General features: G+C 43.0%; 1 protein-coding gene across 2 annotated transcripts in view; it reads left to right on the forward strand.

Annotated features, from left to right (window-relative positions):
- tiam1b (TIAM Rac1 associated GEF 1b) overlaps positions 1 to 20,000 on the forward strand; it is a 48,082-nt gene that overhangs the window by 1,429 nt on the left and 26,653 nt on the right. Inside the window, exons 2-8 of one of the 2 annotated variants that reach the window (XM_047820975.1) lie at positions 7,284 to 7,382; positions 8,800 to 9,574; positions 10,868 to 11,029; positions 11,402 to 11,654; positions 16,333 to 16,505; positions 17,318 to 17,542; positions 18,427 to 18,609. In XM_047820975.1, the coding sequence (XP_047676931.1) occupies positions 8,810 to 9,574; positions 10,868 to 11,029; positions 11,402 to 11,654; positions 16,333 to 16,505; positions 17,318 to 17,542; positions 18,427 to 18,609 (1,761 nt within the window). In that variant the 5' untranslated portion in view covers positions 7,284 to 7,382; positions 8,800 to 8,809. The remainder of the gene's footprint in view (positions 1 to 7,283; positions 7,383 to 8,799; positions 9,575 to 10,867; positions 11,030 to 11,401; positions 11,655 to 16,332; positions 16,506 to 17,317; positions 17,543 to 18,426; positions 18,610 to 20,000) is intronic. The other variant, XM_047820976.1, reaches the window with a different exon arrangement.

Consider the following 20,000-nt stretch of genomic DNA (forward strand, 5'->3'; position numbering starts at 1 on the left):
GTGCCCGACGTGAATTATTCATTTTACGCACAATTGCACGTATTGTTCATTCATTCTCTGAAGACAGACAGCACATTCGTGTTTCTTCACTTTGCTTCATTGAGCTTTGTTCATCTTTAATGAAGTCGTGCCTCGGGCCTACACACCGCTGTGATTCTTGAGATTCTGTTGGCTGCACATCTGAGAGAAGGCGGGACGCTTCGTCTTACAGATATTTGTCCTATTCAAAGAGCAGCTTTGAGGCACTATGCGCTCCTGAATTAGCCAGACGATAGTTTCTTCATGTTCATTTGCATATGCGAATTTGTTTGACAAACGTATGAAAGGAACAACAAACGAAACAAGATCCTGACTGTTTATAGCTACTAGAACAAAAGCGATAAGAGGAACTTGGTTTCCAATATTAAATGTAGGGGGCCAAGCACTTAGAATCACTGAGCCATGAAAAACAGTCATTCATTTTCTACCGCTTATCCGAACCTCTCGGGTCACGGGGAGCCTGTGCCTATCTCAGGCATCACAGGACACACACACACACACACTCTCATTCACTCACACACTCACACACTACGGACAATTTTCCACCAAACAATTTTCCACCAAATGATCAGAAGTTTGTGAGTTTGAATCCCATCACTGCCAAGTATTTTTTTCTTTATATCTGGATCAATGTGTCCACCAAATGCAACAAAAGATCGATGTTATTGTAATTTTTGACCAGTAGTTGCTGCTATCACAAAGAAAAGGTAGAAAAAAAATATTGTACATCTTTGAAGCTTGGCCCCAACTATAAATGGAGATATATATATGATTACATCATGTTTTTATATATATATATATAAACATGATGTAATCATTCTTTAATTAAAAAATATAATCACTGGCCAATTGTTGTTATATAAAATTATAATTTTTCTGGGGAAGAATGTGAGCTGACTTACATTTCATGTTTGTTTGTTTGTTTGTTTGTTTGTTTGTTTTATTTATTTGGTTAATTTTGAGACACACATTGTTAAGTAGTTTTGACACTGGAGACTCCTTCCATGAATCTTTATGCCTCATGATTTCTCAACAATTTCTCATTTATTATTATTATTATTATTATTATTATTATTATTATTATTATTATTATTATTATTATTATTATTATTATTATTTGTTTTTTTTTTACATAGAACCCTTGTGTATGCCCTGTTGCTATAGCAACGATAATGTGTATTAATCTGGAGGTTGCAATGATCGTCATTTGCCTTGGAAATGAATCAACACCTTCTGACCAATTAGATTTGAGAATATAATTAACTGCTGGATTATTAACTGCTATTCACAGAGCTCGCTGCTAAAAAAGTTAACGAGTTTATTTTAAACGTCTTGAAGGACTTTGCAGAGTTTTGGCCTCGTGTGTACGCGGTAATATCGCAGGTTATTGAGCAAACGGAATGTCCAGCCACGTGCCCGGTCAGTGGAGATAAATAACCGGATTGCATAAGACCAGCTGTTTTTGTTGCCTATAAATGATGTTTTTGTTTTTCGATGTCTTCAGTATTCCAGCTGAGGCTCTTATGTAAAATATCCCGGACGAGAACAAAGGACTCCTTCATCTGCCCTTGTGTGCGTCTTTTGTCTCTCATATGCAGACTTGTGCTACAAGTTATCACACAGAGCGTCGCCGGGTCACGCTGATCGTAGAGCTAAGTTCTCTCAAGGTTTGAACAAGACTTCATTGATGTCGGATCGTGTAAGAGGTGCCAAAATATTATATCAGCAACTACATGGTGATAGACAGATTAGCTTCATGCTGAAAACGGATTTGTCCGTCTGTTAGCATACCTGGCTAATCTCCTTTGAGCTCCTTCGTCCATGTCGCGTTTCTGTTCATGTGGTATTTGTTTTTTTTTGTTTAAACTCTAGAGATGTGTGAAACAAACATAAAACATATACATACACCAGTTATGTCCACAGTATGCAAATAACATCCCTTTAAACAACCCTTTAGTTTCTCGTTAACAGGGAACATCAATCGTATTCGCATCGCTAACCAAAGCCCAGTTAGCAAAAGCTCATTTACTAACCAACATGTATGCTAGCCTGGTATTATTAGCGTAGTTCTTCTTCCTCTTAGTATTATTAGTATTGTTATTAGCAGTGTTAGCATTTTTTTAAGGGTATATTTGTCTCATGAGTGCAGAGTTGGTCGACGTCTCCTACATTTTCTGGGGCTAAGGATGACCCAGTTCATTTAGTGCTGCGTGTGCAATGAGTCAGCAATGTTCAGATCTGGGCTCATAAAATTGTAGCGTCTGCTTCAGTCCACTGTGGCACAAAACATACATACACTAGATAGATAGATCGATAGATGGATGGATGGATGGATGGATGGATGGATGGATGGATAGACCACCATTTTAAGTCGATCCTAGTCAGCCATCTTGGGTTCAGCTGTAGCTCATTTTCTGTTTCTAGTTTTTTATACTGCAGCGCTGTTCTGGATTCTGATTGGTCAAAAGGAGTTGATGTATTTTCTGTAATGGACAGTAGTGCGTGTGAAATCACAGGCTTTCTTTCTCTCTGTCTTTCTTAGCTAATTCTCGCTCTCTCTCTCTCTCTCTCTCTCTCTTTCTCTCTCTTGCTCCTTGTAAACAGTAATGGATGAAAAGTTTTTGAATGTCGTTCTTTAAAATTCGGTCACCGAAGAATTGTTGTGGCCGACAGATTCAAGAACTAAAGCACCGCCGCATTTCTTTACACCTGATGCTTTCATCGTTTTCCTTCTGTCTCACTCTCTGTCTCACTCTCTGTCTCACTCTCTGTCTCAACTCTCTGTCTCAACTCTCTGTCTCACTCTCTTCATGTGTTTGTGGAGTTGTTTTTGTGTTTGTATAAGGTCAGGGTTGTGACCTTGGCTGATGATGGTGCCAGTTTGTGATGGAGTGTGTGTGTGTGTGTGTCAGGTGGGGGGAATTCCGCTGATGTCATGACATATCGGTGAGTGTGTATGTGTGTCTTTTCCCAGCAGGGCGGCTGCTATGACAACAGCACTACAGTCACCCTCAATTTACACCCCAGAGCCTCTCAGTGCACACACACACACACACACACACACACACACACACACACACACACACACACACACACCTTTGTCATTGTGTTTTGTAATTGCAGTGTATAAGAGGTGAGTGCAATATTGTTATTCCTCACACATCTTCTTTCTCACTATTTTGGTGACGGCTGCAAAACGAGTCTAACTTCGTGTGTATATATTTTATATATAAAGTCAAATCACTGATGATTGGCTGTCTTAAAATTCCCCAGGTGTGTAAAAATGTATGAATGTACACATAACGTCCTGTTTAAGGTACAGTACGTTTCCAACTCGAGCTCGACTCCGGAACCAGCGACGCTTTGCTCAGCTTAAAGCTCTTAAAGCTTAAAGGCAGGGTCCCCGATTTTAGAGAAAAAATATTCTGGGTCGAGCAGAATAATAAACAACAATCAAAACTTAAACAAAACAAACGTGTAGCCAATGAGCAGAAAGGGGCGTGTCTCGTCAATATGGGCGGAGAGAGTGTTCGGTGCGCGTGTGTGACGTTAACAGAAAGCGGTTTTAACATCGACATGGAGGATAAAAACAAAGAAAGAAAGAGAAGAAAGACTTACGATAAGGACAAGAAGTAGGACGTGTTAATATAGGATCAGCTTTCCAGCGCTGGAGAGAACTGAAGGAGCAGGAAGTTGGCCACATATTCACAGGTTGGAGTTTCCCGAGTCAATAACTCCTGAGCTAAACGCTGTTACTACACAAATAACACCTCTTTTCTATCGTAGTAATGTAGAGAGGCAGCTACAACCGCGTTTTGTGTAGTAACAGCGTTTAGCTCAGGAGTTATCGACTCGGGAAACTCCGACCTGTGAATATGTGGCCGACTTTACTTAAGACGCTGAGGCGCTTTTTTCCTTCTCGATAGGTGAGTAACGTTGGTTTTGCTTTGTTACACAGAACTAATATATGCCTTTGTCCTTTACATCATTATGCTTGTGTGGCATTTTTGCTTGTTTGTTTATCTACAATCGTATTGTTCTTCCCTTCAGCTATGATAAAGACACGTTTCTTTCTGTTAGTCGCCTGGGTTACGTATGTATGTGTGGGCGGAGCTATCGATACAGGGGTGGGACCCGTTTGGGTTAGGGGCGTGTTTGTTTTGGTGATTTCAAATGTCAACATCGGCTTTCAAACAACGGAGACCGCATCTTTAAAGAGTACATTTACAGTTGTCAAGCCGAACGGCTGAATTCCAACTGACAGTTTATGACGTCATAAAGGCCTTTGCATAAAGTGCAACTAACCAATCAGCAGTTTGACATAAACTTACTCCAGGTGGAACTGCACACTCCTTAGAATAACACACGTCTTTTTTCTTTCTTTCTTTCTTTCTTTCTTTCTTTCTTTCTTTCTTTCTTTCTTTCTTTCTTTCTTTCTTTCTTTCTTTCTTTCTTTCTTTCTTTCTTTCTTTCTTTCTTTCTTTCTTTCTTTCTTTCTTTCTTTCCCCCACCAACTCACTTTATTCTTCCCTGTGCACCTTCACAGCTCATGCTTATTAGTTGGGACATTTTATAAATCAGGACTATAAGGTAAAAGGTTACACAACAACGCAGTAACACAGTAGCATGTTTTGGCTTTGAGCTGAGCTTCACTTTCATTTCTCTTACTGTTAATCCCACATACTTTGGAATGAAGTGTCCATCACGGTTCTGTTGTTGAGCCCTTTGAAGCTTTTTATCACTTCGGTTCAGACCGACCCGACAAATGCAGTGAGAGTTTCTACCCCACAAAGTGCCCTGGGAAGGGTTCATCACCTGACAACAGTAGGCACCAGTTATTTCCTGAACACAGAAGCAGTGCATGATGGGATATTTATATTGTAGCTTTAGTGATAATGATACAATCTTCCTTTGTTCAGCTGTTCCTCTAACTGTAGAGAGAGCGGTTTATCCATCTACAACTGCATTGTTCTCTCTCTCTCTCTCTCTCTCTCTCTCTCTCTCTCTCTCTCCCTCTCTCTTAACCCCCCCCCCTTTGTGTATATGTGATATTTGCATGTACACAGTGTGTGCTCTGTCTGTATAAGAGAGTACGTTAGAGAAAACAGAGAGCCTTGTTAACACACACACACACACATATACACACACACTTGCAAGCATACACAAACATTCTGAAGACACACACACACACACACACACACACACACACACACAGAGCAAGTGAAGTGGAGATGATAAATTGTAAATAAACAAGTGGAGGTTTTCAGAGAACAAGAAAGCAGGATGGGCAGATTGACTACTAAACACAGTGCAGAGTGAAAAGAAGAGAGAGAGGGATAGGAAATTGAAAGAGCTGAAGAGGTACTGCTACAGTTTATTTTGTTTTATTCAGTCTATCTATCTATCTATCTATCTATCTATCTATCTATCTATCTATCTATCTATCTATCTATCTATCTATCTATACACTATATATAGATATAGAACAGCAAGAGAATATAAATGCTATCTGAGGGGCTTTAGACAGGAGAGAGAGAGAGAGAGAGAGAGAGAGAGAGAGAGAGAGAGAGAGAGAGAGAGAGAGAGATGGAAGATTTCTCATCAAACTTCAAAGAGAATGTTCTCTCATCCATAATTGATCAAGCTGGAGTGTAACACACTTATGATCTTCAGCAGTGTGTGAAGCTGAACCTAGCTGATAGTGTGTGTGTGAGAAAGAGAGAGGGAAAGGGAGAGGTAGAGAGAGAGAGAGAGAGCACAAATGGTGGGCAGTTATCTTCGACAGACAGGTGATTGACAACAGTAAGAAATAAACGACAGAAAAGGTGGATTATTTCAAATCTAGACAATGAATCATCTCTCAATGAAACCCTGCTTGTGAGAAATAAAACACTGATTCGAGAAAATTAGTCAAAATAACTTTAAAATAATGATTTATAAAATGGAAAAAATGTGGGCTGAGGGTTGATGTAAACAGGAGAGAGAGAGAGAGAGAGAGAGAGAGAGAGAGAGAGAGAGAGAGAGAGAGAGAGAGAGAGAATAGATATCTCTCATTTTAGAGACAGGGAAAATATCCTATTCTAATTTTACACTGTGTGTCTGCATTTCATTCATCTCTGTCTGCAGAACTTGTTACTTCCACACACACACACACACACACACACACACACACACACACACACACACACACACACACACACACACATCAAGCATATCTATCCATTCCTTATCTGCACCATATATCCTATGCAGGGCTATCTGGGACTCAGGAAAGGAGGTGGGGGATGTCCTGGACAGGGTGCCAGTCCATTGCGGTCACAATCTTACCACACACACACACACACACACACACACACACACACACACACACACACACACACACACACACACACACACAACCATTCACACAATACAAACAAATTAGAGATGCCACTCAACCTACCACACATGCCTTGAGGTCTGGAGGAGGAAACTGGAATACCTGGAGGAATCTGCCTGAGTTGGGGAATCTGCCTGCTTGGGGAGTCATCTTAATCTCAGGGGCTTGATATATGGGGCAGTTCTAACTCTTATATTACATAATGCTAATTATTATAGCTGGTCTGCATTACTGTTTTATCCACTATGAAGTTGTAGAGTTGCACAAGACAAATCCTATTCTCGCTCACTCACGATTAATTTGAACCCATCCTGCCTGCTCCTGCGGAAGGGTTGCCAGGTTTTACTCACTGTCCTGTAGATAGACAATAGATAGTGATGAAACTAGAGGAATGTCCTCAGCACTTCAGCTGCATGATGCACTGGGAAGTCTGCCTTGCTACCATGTGGGTGTCTTCATTCAGGTTTTCACTCGCAGGGGCATAAGTGGAGCAGACATCTCAGAATACCTTTCTAGTAGGTCGTATTTGTTTCCTCGAGGCATTTTGGCAGACATTATCCTCATGACATTGTGGTATATGCTCATGACACTGTGGTTCTGTGACCCCTAAAGAACCACCAGGGTTCTGCGGTTCCACAAGACCCAATTCGGTAAGAACTCTTTTGCGTGGAAAGATGATGAACAAATGACTGTATCGCAAGATCACTTGTGCAGCGTCTACTCCATGTGATTCCCACCCTCCAGGGTTCTATATCTGACAAATGGCTGTGCAGTAGATGGTATCATAGATCCACCCTGAAGAATGTTTGGGATAGAACCTTTAAGTGGTTATCTACCTATATTTTTTCTTCTATTTCTTTTGCAGGATATGATGACTCCATAAAAAACCAGAGGAACACCATTACACACTCAGGATCAAGTCCTCTAAGGTTGATATGCTGATGATATCCGTGCCACACAACAGGTACTGTAGAGGGTTTCAACTTTTTAAAGGATACAGAAATTCTCTTTTAAATAATGCTGAAGCTACATGTTGGTCTTTATTTGGGATCAAGGGATTTACGCTATCTGGTATCTTTTCAGTAACTAAGTTTGGTATTGGGCTATTGATTTAAGATTGGAAATTTTTGTAATATGGATTGAAGAATTCCTTTGAGAGTCATAAGCCCTATTCGGACGGGATTAGTTTTACGTGGGGGTAATTAAAGTAATTATTACCAGAGCTTCTCTGTGATTTTAGTCCCGTCCGAATGTGCCATCTCGGTAATCATTACGGACAATGTCAGTAAAGATTACTGCGACTTTTACCTTCTGTAGAAAGGACCGGAAAAATTACCTCAGGTAATACCGATCCCGTCCGAATCTCCTCGCTGTAAATATGTACGGTAAAATTCTGTCATTTCCTGTTTAAAGGTTAATTTTTTCACGGAGGCACTTGAAACAGGAAGCAATGTCATACGCACATGACGACAAGGAGGTTACTGTGGTGCGTAAAGCGAGTTACCCCTCCCACTTCTGCTAGTTTTACTGAGATGTCTTGTCCCGTGCGAATCGGCCAATTAATATTACACACGACCTGAGGTAAAATTGCATTACTCCACGTCCCAACGTAAAACTAATCCAGTCCGAATAGGGTTTTAGTGCCTGCATAATGGGATAATGGGGATAATGGGGCAGTGATGGGGTGTTGATCAGAAGATCGGGGTTCAAGGCCCAGCACAGCCAAGCTGCCACTGCTGGGCTCTTGAGCAAGGCCCTCAACCCTCCCTGCTCCAGGGATGCTGTATTATAGCTGCTTCTGCACTCTGACCCCAACCTTCTAAGTCGGGGTATGTGAAGAAAATAATTCCACTGTGCTGCAATATATACCGGGGTGTGTGTGTGTGTGTGTGTGTGTGTGTGTGTGTGTGTGTGTGTGTGTGTGTGTGTGTGTGTGTGTGTGTGACGGTGGCTTAGTGGTTAGCACGTTTGCCTCACACCTCCAGGGTTGGGGGTTCGACACACAACACTCTTCCGCCTTGTGTGTGTGGAGTTTGCATGTTCTCCCCGTGCCTCGGGGGTTTCCTCCGGGTACTCCGGTTTCCTCCCCCGGTCCAAAGACATGCATGGTAGGTTGATTGGCATCTCTGGAAAATTGTCCGTAGTGTGTGATTGCGTGAGTGAATGAGAGTGTGTGTGTGCCCTGTGATGGGTTGGCACTCCGTCCAGGGTGTATCCTGCCTCGATGCCCGATGACGCCTGAGATAGGCACAGGCTCCCCATGACCCGAGAAGTTCGGATAAGCGGTAGAAGATGAATGAATGAATGAATGTAATGTACATGTGGCGATAATAAAGGCTTCTACAGTATGCCCGTCCTATAATGTGTTGTATGTTTTTCAGAATTTGAATTATGGGTAACGTGGAGAGCCAGTATGGCAGCCACAGTTTCTACAGTGACCGTGAACGGCAGCTGTCACGGAAGCGAGTTTCCCGATCATTGCGTCTATCAGGGAAGCAGTCGTACCAGAGAAAACCCGAGCACCGTAACTCCGAGACAAGCACACGTTCCAGTAGCACACCCAGCATCCCGCAGTCGCTTGCTGAACATGGCCTGGAGCCGTTTGACGACGCCGATGCACTGCCACACTTCAGCTCGCCCATCTGGGTTGACCGGGTGGCTATGAATCTGCGCCCTATGAGCTTCCACAAGGATTCAGCTAATGAACCAAGTAACAACACTCCAGCGAACATTCCTGCTGTTGATGTGAGTCCCCAGGACACCTCTAAGCCACCAGATGGGGCTGGCTCTTTCAAGAAAAAGCGTTCCAAATCTGCAGACATATGGAGGGATGATTCTTTGGAGGTATCTCTGTCTGATGCAAGCCTGGAGCGCCTAACAAGCACGGAGGATCTCATGGACAATGCTATCAATACTGATGTCACCCGTGCGAATTCGCTGGGTGAGCTTTACACACCACAGAACTACGCTAAAAAACGCCACAAGGGTGGAGTCCTATGCAGAGACAGTGAGGAGGACAAAATGCTGTCTCCATGCGAGGACGACGGTGCCACTTATGGAGCGTTCACATTGCCCTGCCGTCGGTCTCATTGTCTGTCAGAGGGTTTGACCAATTACCAGGCAGCGATGCCGGGAAGGCGGGCACAAACTATACAAGTAAGCTTTAGTACTTCCGTTAGTTAAAATTTGATTAAAGCGATATGGAGATAAGATAGTATAATGCAGGTACAGTAGCATTGTCTTCTCACAGCTAAAGGATTACAGGAGTTTTTCAGGTGAATGTTGTACCTAAAAATGTTATAGTTGCATGTTGTAGCTGAATATTTTGAAGTGAATGTTATAGTTAAATATTATAGTTCATTTCTGTAGCTGAATGTTGTTGGTAAATGTTAGAGTTGAATATTGCAGTTGAATGTTGTAGCTAAAAGCTGAAGCTGAATCTCGCAGATGACACAATAACTAGTTTTGCTTTGGTTATAATTACATGCCCTTCGTCCCGATTCAGACGTTCGAAGGTGGGATTGTACCCTGTAGCATGGATGAAGGAAATAAAGACAATTTAAATCCTAGCAACAATATGTGAAGCAAACTTGCAAGCTACATGAGGTATTACTTGTTAGCAATCCTAGCACTGTCACTTCCATGCACAAAAACCATACAGTGAGATGTTTGTGTACGTTGTGTTTTAGCAAAGTGTCTAAAACGTTTAGCTTAGTTTTATTCAAATTAGATATGATGTTAATCAGGATAAGTGGCTCAAATGATTCCTCTGAACCCTATGGTGTGTGTGTGGTACAATCATTTCTTTACTTCCCCATACACAATGCAAGTTCCTACCTATTCCTATTTAAGTCGGTTCCCATTTAAGAGACAAAATTCAGCTGACAGGAGCAACTTGTTGCTTGCTAGCATAAAGGTAAGGTAAAGCAAGCGAAGTGAAAGGGACTACATTTAATACAACGCACTTTGATGGAGTTTTAACTAGTACCTTTGTGGATTATTCCTGCAGTATGGCATCATACCCGGTGGGTATGATGCAACATTACGGCTGTGCTTGCTACCTTTTTGACAATCTTCTTTTTTTATTCCTCTGGTTCAGGAGACACATGTCTGTGCTATCTGCTTGCTATCTTTCTCATGCAAATGAGCATAGTGACATGGAAATACAATAGAAAATGTGTGTGTGTGTGTGTTGTTGCAATATTTGTGTTTGGATTCATTAGTTGCCTAGTTGAGTCATGTGACGTTGGGTAGATGCTGTTGGGCAATCTTCAAGCCCGAATGTTGGGCTTCGTCCCAAATATGATAATTGTTCAGGGTTTAAGATGCTCGCTACTGAGAAATCAACATGCAACTTTAAAGACCCAGCAGAAGCAGTATAAGGAGACAGACAGGCTGACAGAGAGAGATAGACATGAATGCTGCATGGGACTGTCTCTTTTTGTATAGGATGTGACAGTGGGGGACGTCACTGAGCTGGAGGACAGTGGGATTGATGGCCTGATTGGAGACGGTGATGTGTGTGAGCTTCCATCCCGCCATTACAAGGCCCTGTCTGTGTACTCCACACCAGCAGGGGGAAGCAGAGACACGCCTGAAGCTGCCGTGCAGGTATTACAGTAAAATCACTTTTAGTATGTTAAAATGCAGCATAACAATCTTCAAATGTGTGTAATAACTAATGAGTTCTTAACATAGTATGCAACTGTAATGCTTTCCAGCTCATTGGCTAGTTCAGAGTGTTCAGGTGCAAAAATATTTACACCCTAAATTGATATTTGTTGACCTAAATGTTTCAAATTCAAGCGAACCCATGCAAGAAATCCTCTTTTTCTGTCCTTATTCCTCTTAGATAATAACTCGTATGTATGTGGTTGTACAGTTATTTAAAAAAACAATGAGTTGCATGTTTCTTCTCGTTTAGCAACGAGGAAGCCTGAAGTACAAAAGTAACAAAATTAAAATGATCTTTTGTGTCACAAGGGCGTTTATGAGAACTTTCGTCAGGAGCTGGAGAAAAGCAGCTACAAGGCGGAGACACTGGAGGAAGGGGCGTCGGCCCTAAGCGATGAACTGAGCTCGGCCAATCAGACGGAAGCACTTTTGGGTGTGACCGAAGGCTGCGTACGCAAAGCCGGCCGTCTTAATGTAAAAAACCTGCTCGTGCACAAGAAGAACAAGAAGGTGGAGCTCGCTGCTCGTCGCAAGTGGAAGAGCTACTGGGTCTCACTAAAAGGTGCCTGCGTTTAGCGCTATCACTTTGTTGTTGCCAATTTTGCCACAATCAATTGACATGTTCTTAACCAAAATTACACAATAGATGACTGCTACTAAAGGCAGTTACACTACATGGACAAAAGTTTATGCACCCTTGACCATCACAATCGATCTGGTTTTCCTTCACTGGAACTAATGCCCCTTTTCCACCGAGGCAGTTCGAGTGCTGGTTCGGAGCCAGAGCCTAATATAGAACCAGTTCTTTCTGTTTCGACCGCCAAAGCACCGGCTCCGAACCAGGAAAAGTGGTTCTTAAGTAGCACCAAAACGTTGCTGGTCTAGACTTAAGAACCGCTTGCATCAGGAGCTGGGGGCGGGGCTACTGTTAGTGCATTTGATAATGTACCTTAAGTATACTAATGTTTAATACACTTTTACTTTACCGCGATATGATACATTATCAGCACACATGATAGTAGGTAGCTACATGCTAAGGCTAACGTTTTTTCTGTGTTAACGATAAAATAATGTTATGTACTTTATCGATTACAACCTCCGTTTATACAGATTACACGGAGCCGCACGTACACGTTTTATTCGCTGCGTTTGGACGCCAATGTATGTTCGCAAAGCCATGAGCATTAACAGTAAAGTAACATCCGCCATTGTTGATGTTGTGTTTGTGTTTGCCGCTGCTGCGCTAACGTTGCTGGGACACGTGACACGTATACAGTGGCGTCACACTCGGCGCTGTGACGCTCTCTAGCCGGTGGTAAGGCAAACCGGTTCTTAGAAGGTTCGCCAGTGGAAACAACTTTGAACCAGAACTAGCGCTAGCTCTGAACCAGCACCCGGTTCTTTCCGGTGGAAAAGAGGCATATGAGACCCAAACCCTGTTCCAGCATGACTCTGATTCAACCCCATTGAACACCTTTGACATGAACTGGAACTGGAACTGGAGTTTCCTCAACGTCCCAACATCAGAGTCTGATCTTACTCAAGCTCTTTTAGAGAAATGAACACAACTCCACACATAAACAGTCCAACATCTAGTGGAAAGCCTTTCAGAAATATGATCAATCATTTTTTCCTTCTTTACACCTTTGTGCTTTAATCTTTATGTCCTATATATATATATATATATTTACCTCATCCTCACCCTCACAAAGACCTGATTCTTATCCACTCATCCACTTAAATTCATCCTTCAACATCCCTTCATCATTACATCTCTATTTTCTCTTCTCTACTTTCTTCATCCTACGGTACATGTACCTCTTTCCCAACCTCGAACTTTACCTCTTTTTACCTCATTCCACACATCCTCTACTCCCTAGATTTTTTCAGTTTCTGCTCCTTACACATCCTTTCACGTATATATCATCCCTCTATCTTTCCTTCAGCTTCATCCTTACATCTTACATTTTTCTTATCCACCAATCTAGTTAATCCTCCTCCTCAGCTCACCTATCTCTTCCTTCTACAACTCTTCATGTGTGCCTCATCCCTCCATCTTTCTCATCCTTGTTGATGTCCACAAATAATTGGTCATATTTTGTAAGTTAAATCAGATCATGTTGCCTAGAATGATGGTAATGTTGTTCTGAAAATGTTTTTACTCGACATTTCTACAGCATTGCCTGAGTGCTATAATAAGCATTAAATTATGATGCTGAAGGATTCGGGTTGGACATCTGATGCAATTCTCACAATTGGCCACTAGAGTGCAGAAAAGCTCGTAGAATTCAATCTTGGGGTGAATTTGCATTTTATCTCCGCTGTGAGAGTTTCTGGCAGAAAAACAGTCAGACCTTCTGATCCTGGGTTAGAAGTTTGGTCCACACAGATATGTAAAAACATTCCCACACACAATTGCAGCATAGTCGAAAGACTAGAGTCAAGTCAAGTCAAGAAGCTTTTATTGTCATTTCAACCATATACAGCAGTGGTCCCCAACCCCCGGACCGCAGACCGGTAACTGGGAGCTGAGAGACGTCACCTAAAGCCGCACCGATACCGTGCATGCGCAAAATATCATGATATCGGGCCGGGTTTAGGTGACGTCTGGAGCTGAGCGGCTGCAAGCGGCAGTGGTGTTGTAGCTTTGGTGGAGAGAGAAGGTGTGTATCGCTCTTCTCTCTGTTCACCGGTACTTTGTCATGTTTAACAGTGCTTGGTGTACGTGTATATTGTGTTTGCTCAAATTTAACCCACAAATTAGCAAAAATGAGCACGAAACAGACGTCGTTAGAAAGTTAGAATCTCTGCCGGTGTCCTGGATTAAAGTCATGGCGGAATACCCTGAGATTGTCACCACAGCACTTACATCCCTATCGCCATTTCCAACATGCTATCTGTATGAAGCGTAGTTTTCTGCAGTGACGGCAACCAAAACAAAACAACGGAATAAACTGGACACAAGCGACACACTTCGGGTGTCATTGTCTCCTATTACCCCAGATGGAACCGTCTCGTTGTAAAGAAACAATCTCAGGATTCTCATTGATTTAACGTTGTAGTGAGTCAAAAAGGCATGTTTAAATAGCTGCCACCCCACACCCCACACCCCCAGCGGGCCGCGGTAAAATGATCAAACATTGACCGGTCCGGTGGTGAAAAAAGGTTGGGGACCACTGATATACAGTATAGTTGCAGTACACAGTGAAATGAGACAACAAATGAGACAACCAGGATCATGATGCTACATAACACAAACACAGAGCCAAAGACATAGTAAGTAGTCCTAGATACATAAAATGCATCTGTGCAACCTGGTGCAAACAGTGCAGGACAAGACAAACAAGACAGACAAGACAGTTCGGGACAAAAGACATGCAAACAAAAAATACAAGACATTACACAAAAGGGGAAGTCGTGGCCTAATGGTTAGAGAGTTTGACTCCTAACCCTAAGGTTGTGGCTTCGAGTCTCGTGTGGTGTAAATGTCCATGATAGAGAGAAGAGAGACCCCAATGATCTTCTCAGCTGTCCTCACTATCTGCTGCAGGATCTTGCGATCCGAGATGGTGCAGTTCCCAAACCAGACAGTCATGCACCTGCTCGGGATGATCTCAATGGTCCCTGTGTAGAACGTAGTCAGGATGTTGGGAGGGAGATGGGATTTTCTCAGACTTCGTAAGAAGTAGAGATGCTGCTGGGTTTTATTGGTGATGGAGTTGGTGTTTAGTGACCAGAAAAATTCTCCGCTAGATAAACACCAAGAAATTTCGTGCTCTTGATGACTTCTACAGATGATCCGTCGATGTTCAGCGGAGAGAGGTCGGTCTGTGCTCTCCTGAAGTCAACAACTATCTCTTTAGTTTTGTTAACATTCAGAGACAGGTTGTTGGCTCTACACCAGGCAGTTAGCTGTTGCACCTCCTCTCTGTATGCTGACTTGTCGTTCTTCCTGATGAGACCCACCACGGTCGGGTCATCGGCGAACTTGATGATATGGTTTAATCTGTGCATTGCTGCACAGTCATGAGTCAGCAAGGTGAACAGCAGTGGGCTGAACACGCAGCCCTGAGGGGCTCCAGTCCTCTGTGTGGTGGTGCTGGAGATGCTGTTACCGGTCCAGACTGACTGAGGTCTCCCAGTCAGGAAGTCCAGGATCCAGTTGCAGAGGGAGGTGTTTAGTCCCAGCAGGCTCAGCTTCTCAATCAGGTGCTGAGGGATGATTGTGTTGAATGCTGAACTAAAGTCTATGAACAGCATTTGTACATGAGTGTCTTTGTTGTCCAGGTGGATGAGGGCAAATGTAGGGCCGGGGCAATATATATATTGCGAAGTCCCATTCAGAAAGCATATCTTTCAGATCTTGCGCAATCATATCTGCCGTGTGATCGGCTGGAAAATACGCCGTCTCATGGCATCTCTGGCGCAGCTTCCAATCGTCAATGTTGTGCAAAGTAAGGCTCAAGAATGGGTCCATCGTCCTGCACAGTTTTAGAAAAATGTGATCGCGATGTCACAGTGTATCTTCTGTCGAGAGTTTTAACGAGGTGTTTAAACCCGCTTCGCTCCACTGTAGCCAAGGGAGTCATAACCTTTGCGATGTAATTACAAATCGCGTGTTATTTCATTCCATCTTCTTGAACTCTTCTCATACTGTTTGGCATTTGTGAATGCGTTTGTTATCGACATACTTTGCGGAGATACTTGTTGCTGGGCGCTTGTCAGTCTCTTTTTGTTTTGGTGTTTTGAGCCATGCACTGTTCATATTCAGTAACGTGGTTGCGCTCCAAGTGTTGAAACAAATTGGTGGTGTTACCTTTTGGCGTCGAAACTGTTTTTCTACAGTGTCTACATCTGACTTCATTTTGTTCGATGTCGTCCTTAAAGCCAAAATGTGTCCAAACAACGAAGACTGCGTTTTTCTTTGATACAAGCTGTTCTTGTTGCTCAGTTGTCTGAGTGTTTAAGCTCTCCATGCTCGACATGTCGGCGGAGTATCGCAACGTAACGGAGCGGGGTCACGTGACTTCACACGCGGTAGTGCTTTTAATGGGAAAGTAATTGAAATAATCGACCTGGAAAATTTTGATCGATTATAGGTTCTGAATTTCGATTACTTTTCGATTAATTGCCCAGCCCTACTCCACGTGACCCGAGAAATTAGGACAAGCGGTAGAAAATGAATGAATGAATGAATGAATGAGATATATGACTTTGTTGTATCTACCCCCTTTTCCCAGGATGCACTCTGTTTTTTTATGAGACGGACGGGCGATCGGGAATCGATCACAACAGCATCCCAAAACATGCCGTGTGGGCAGAGAACAGTATTGCACAGGCTGTTCCCGAGCATCCAAAAAAAGATTTTGTCTTCTGCCTCAGCAACTCGATGGGAGACTCCTTCCTTTTCCAGGTAAAGTCATATTTCTTTAACAACGATCAGCCATTAATATCTGATATAATACGATAATGTGAGTTGTTATTGACTGAAAGCAGTACACAGTGTGTTCTTCCATCTCAACTACTCCACGCCGTGGTACTCTTCATCTTTCACAGCTCCATCTTCCTCTATCTGTAACTCGTCCTTATTTCTTCGTGTTCTCCTCTTTTAACTCGTTTCTCTTGCAGTATCTTGTTCTCATTTCTCCTTGTACTCTTCCTTCGTTTTCATTCAGTTTCCCTCATCCTTGTTTTAATTCTTCATGTTCTCCCTCCTCCCTGCATCTTGAGCTCATTCCCTTGACCTTGGCTTGTACCTCATCTTCATGTATCCATGTTCTTCTCTCTGGAGCCTTTCATTGTTTCATTGTCTATGTGAATCTTTTCCAACTGCTATCACTAGCTCATTCCTCTATCTAGAACTCATCTCCATATTCTCACCCCTGGATCTTCCTCGGTTTTCCATGTTGTCCTCTATTCGTCTGTACCCAGTCTTTATAATACACTAAACACTTCTTCAGCTTTTCCATGTACTGCTCCCATGCTCTGGTAACCACACCTCTATTTTACTTTCCCTTCATCAGACCTCATCCATCTTTACATCTGACCATCTGACTTTCTTCGTACACACTAAACATCTCCCAGGCTTGGACCCATCCTTCTGTCTTCATCTCATCTATCTGTCCCTGCAACACTGCATCTCGTCCTTATTTCCTTGCCTTTTCCATACTCTCTACATTTCCTGGGAATCCATCTCTATAGACTTCTGTCTCTCTTTCTGAACAGACATGTAGTCAGACAGAGGTGGAGAACTGGGTGACGGCGATCCATTCTGCCTGCGCAGCTGCCGTTGCGCGGCAACATCACCGCGAGGACACGGTACGCTTCCTTCGCTCCGAGATCCGAAAACTGGAGCAGAAGATCGACATGGATGAGAAGATGAAGAAGATGGGAGACATGCAGTTAGCCTCCGTCAGTGATACCAAGAAGAGGAAAACCATTCTGGAACAGGTAATGGGCTAGAGGGGGCGGGGCTAAATTTAAGGTCATGACCAAGAGATAAAGGCAAAAGTGAGTCTATTTTGTAGAATCCTTGGATGGAGAGATCAGAATGAATGAAACCTAGAATGGAACCATGATAAATGAGAGAATTAAAGTGGTAGCGTCTGTGGATGTGGCAGCTCAATGGTTAAAGGTGGCGTGTACGTTGTTAGAGTAATGCTTCAGAAAACTGAGTTGGGCCGGCAAACAAAACAAAATCAAAAACATCGTGTAGCCAATGAGCAGAAAGGGGCGTGTCTTGTCAATATGGGGCCGAGAGAGTGTTCAGTGCGCATGTGTGACATTAGCAGAAAGCGATTGAAACACTGACCTGGCGGATAAAAACATTAAAGGTGCAGTGTACGTTGTTAGAAAACCAATGTTGACATTTGAAATCACCAAAACAAACACACCCCTAACCCAAATGGGTCCCACTCCTGTATCGATAGCTCCGCCCACACATACAGTACATACGTAACCCAGGCAACTAATGGAAAGAAATGTGTATGTATGTGTGGGCAGAGCTATCAATACACGGGCGGGACCCATTCGGGTTAGAGGTATGTTTGTTTTGGTGATTTCAAATGTCAACATTGGCTTTCAAACAACGTACACCCCACATTTAAGGCGTTTGACTACTGATCAGAAGGGCACGAGTTCGAATCCCAGGTCCACCAAAGTGTCACTTCTGGGCCCTTGAGCAAGGCCCTTAACTCTCAGTCGCTCAGTTATATGAATTGAAATAAAAAATGTAAGTCACTTTGGATAAATGTCAGAAACGTAACATATTAACATGTATCTTCAAATAACGACATGTCTTTCTGTCCCCATTTTGCACTCTTCCTGTCTGTCAGATCTCAGTATGGGAGCAGAACCTGGAGTGTTATAACGTGGACCTTTTCCGTTTGAGGTGTTATTTATGCAGCCTGCAGGGGGAGGAGCTTCCCAATCCGAAGCCTCTTCTCTCCGTGGCTTCACGCTCCACAAAAATCTCCATGGGACGTCTCGGCTTCTCGGTGTCTTCTTTCCACGCTCTGGTGATCAACCATCCATCCTTAAATGATCTCTCTATTTCTGCATCTTTAGCTCATCCACTAAACTCTGCATGGGCTTCTCCATCTCCACTTTTCATACCCTGGTGACCATCTATTGATCTTCACCTTAAATGAACTTCTGTCTACTTTTTTCTGTCTTAATGTCATCCCCCTTTCCTTCCAAATCATGGTCATGTGACATATCAAAACACTCAGCACAATGAGGGGAACTGCCTCACGTGTATTCTGGACACGTCACGTGACGTCACGTGAAAACCATAAAGTTGCACAACATGGTCATGTGACATATCAAAACACTCAGCACAATGAGGGGAACTGCCTCACGTGTATTCTTGTCACGTCACGTGACGTCACGTGAAAATCAAATATTTGCACATCATGGTCATGTGACATATCAAAACACTCAGCACAATGAGAGGAACTGCCTCACGTGTATTCTGGTCATGTCACGTGACATCACGTGATGTCACGTGAGAATCAAAAAGTTGCACAACATGGTCATGTGACATATCAAAACGCTCAGCCCAATGAGGAGAACTTCCTCAAGAGTATTCAGATGACATCATACGCTTGTCTCCACTCGCCTCCAAATGTTTTGGCACCCTAGCTTTCTGTCCATTTGCCTCCAAAAGTAAAACCCTAGCAACGAGTGCCGAGATTTGCCACGTGCAAGCACCATTCACATTTACTTCAGGAAAGTACATTCTAGTTTAACATACTGTCCTCGATCCTCTAAAATCTTGATCTGGATCTTCAAACAGAAGATCCAGAAGATCCTCCTCCTCCTTGTCTTCCTGCATCTTTACACCATACTCATCCTTACATCTTCCCTTATCCCTATCTCTCCATCTTTCTCCACTCAATCTAATCACTTACCTCCATGGAATCCTTCAGTTTTCCTCAGGTTCTTCTCCTTCAACCCTTTCTCTTCTCCTTATCATTATTTCATTTCCCCTCTCCATTTCCTCTCTGGTATGCACGACTATGTAACACCTCCTCATCTCTCTGCACTAATTTCTTTCTCTTCTCAAATTTGCTACTACAGAAGGAAAAATTGAGGGTCGGGAAGATTCAGTTCTAATTTATTTTAGTCTCAGTACTGTCATTCGCTCTGTTGGAAGTTGGTGTGAAATGTGTGTGTGTGCATGTGTGTGTGTATGTGTGTGTGTGTGTGTGCTGGACATGTGCTTTATGCTTTGGCTGGTCGATATAGTGTGTGTGTGTGTGTGTGTGTGTGTGTGTGTGTGTGTGTGTGTGTGTGTGTGTGTGTGTGTGTGTGTGTAGCCACCCACAGCCAATTCTGGTATAGCAGGGGATAAAGAGCTTTCTGAAAAGCTAACACTCACACCTCACACACAGGATGATATTTTAAG

The sequence above is a fragment of the Tachysurus fulvidraco genome, chromosome 11 (assembly GCF_022655615.1).
Source record: "Tachysurus fulvidraco isolate hzauxx_2018 chromosome 11, HZAU_PFXX_2.0, whole genome shotgun sequence".
NCBI classification, from domain to species: domain Eukaryota; kingdom Metazoa; phylum Chordata; class Actinopteri; order Siluriformes; family Bagridae; genus Tachysurus; species Tachysurus fulvidraco.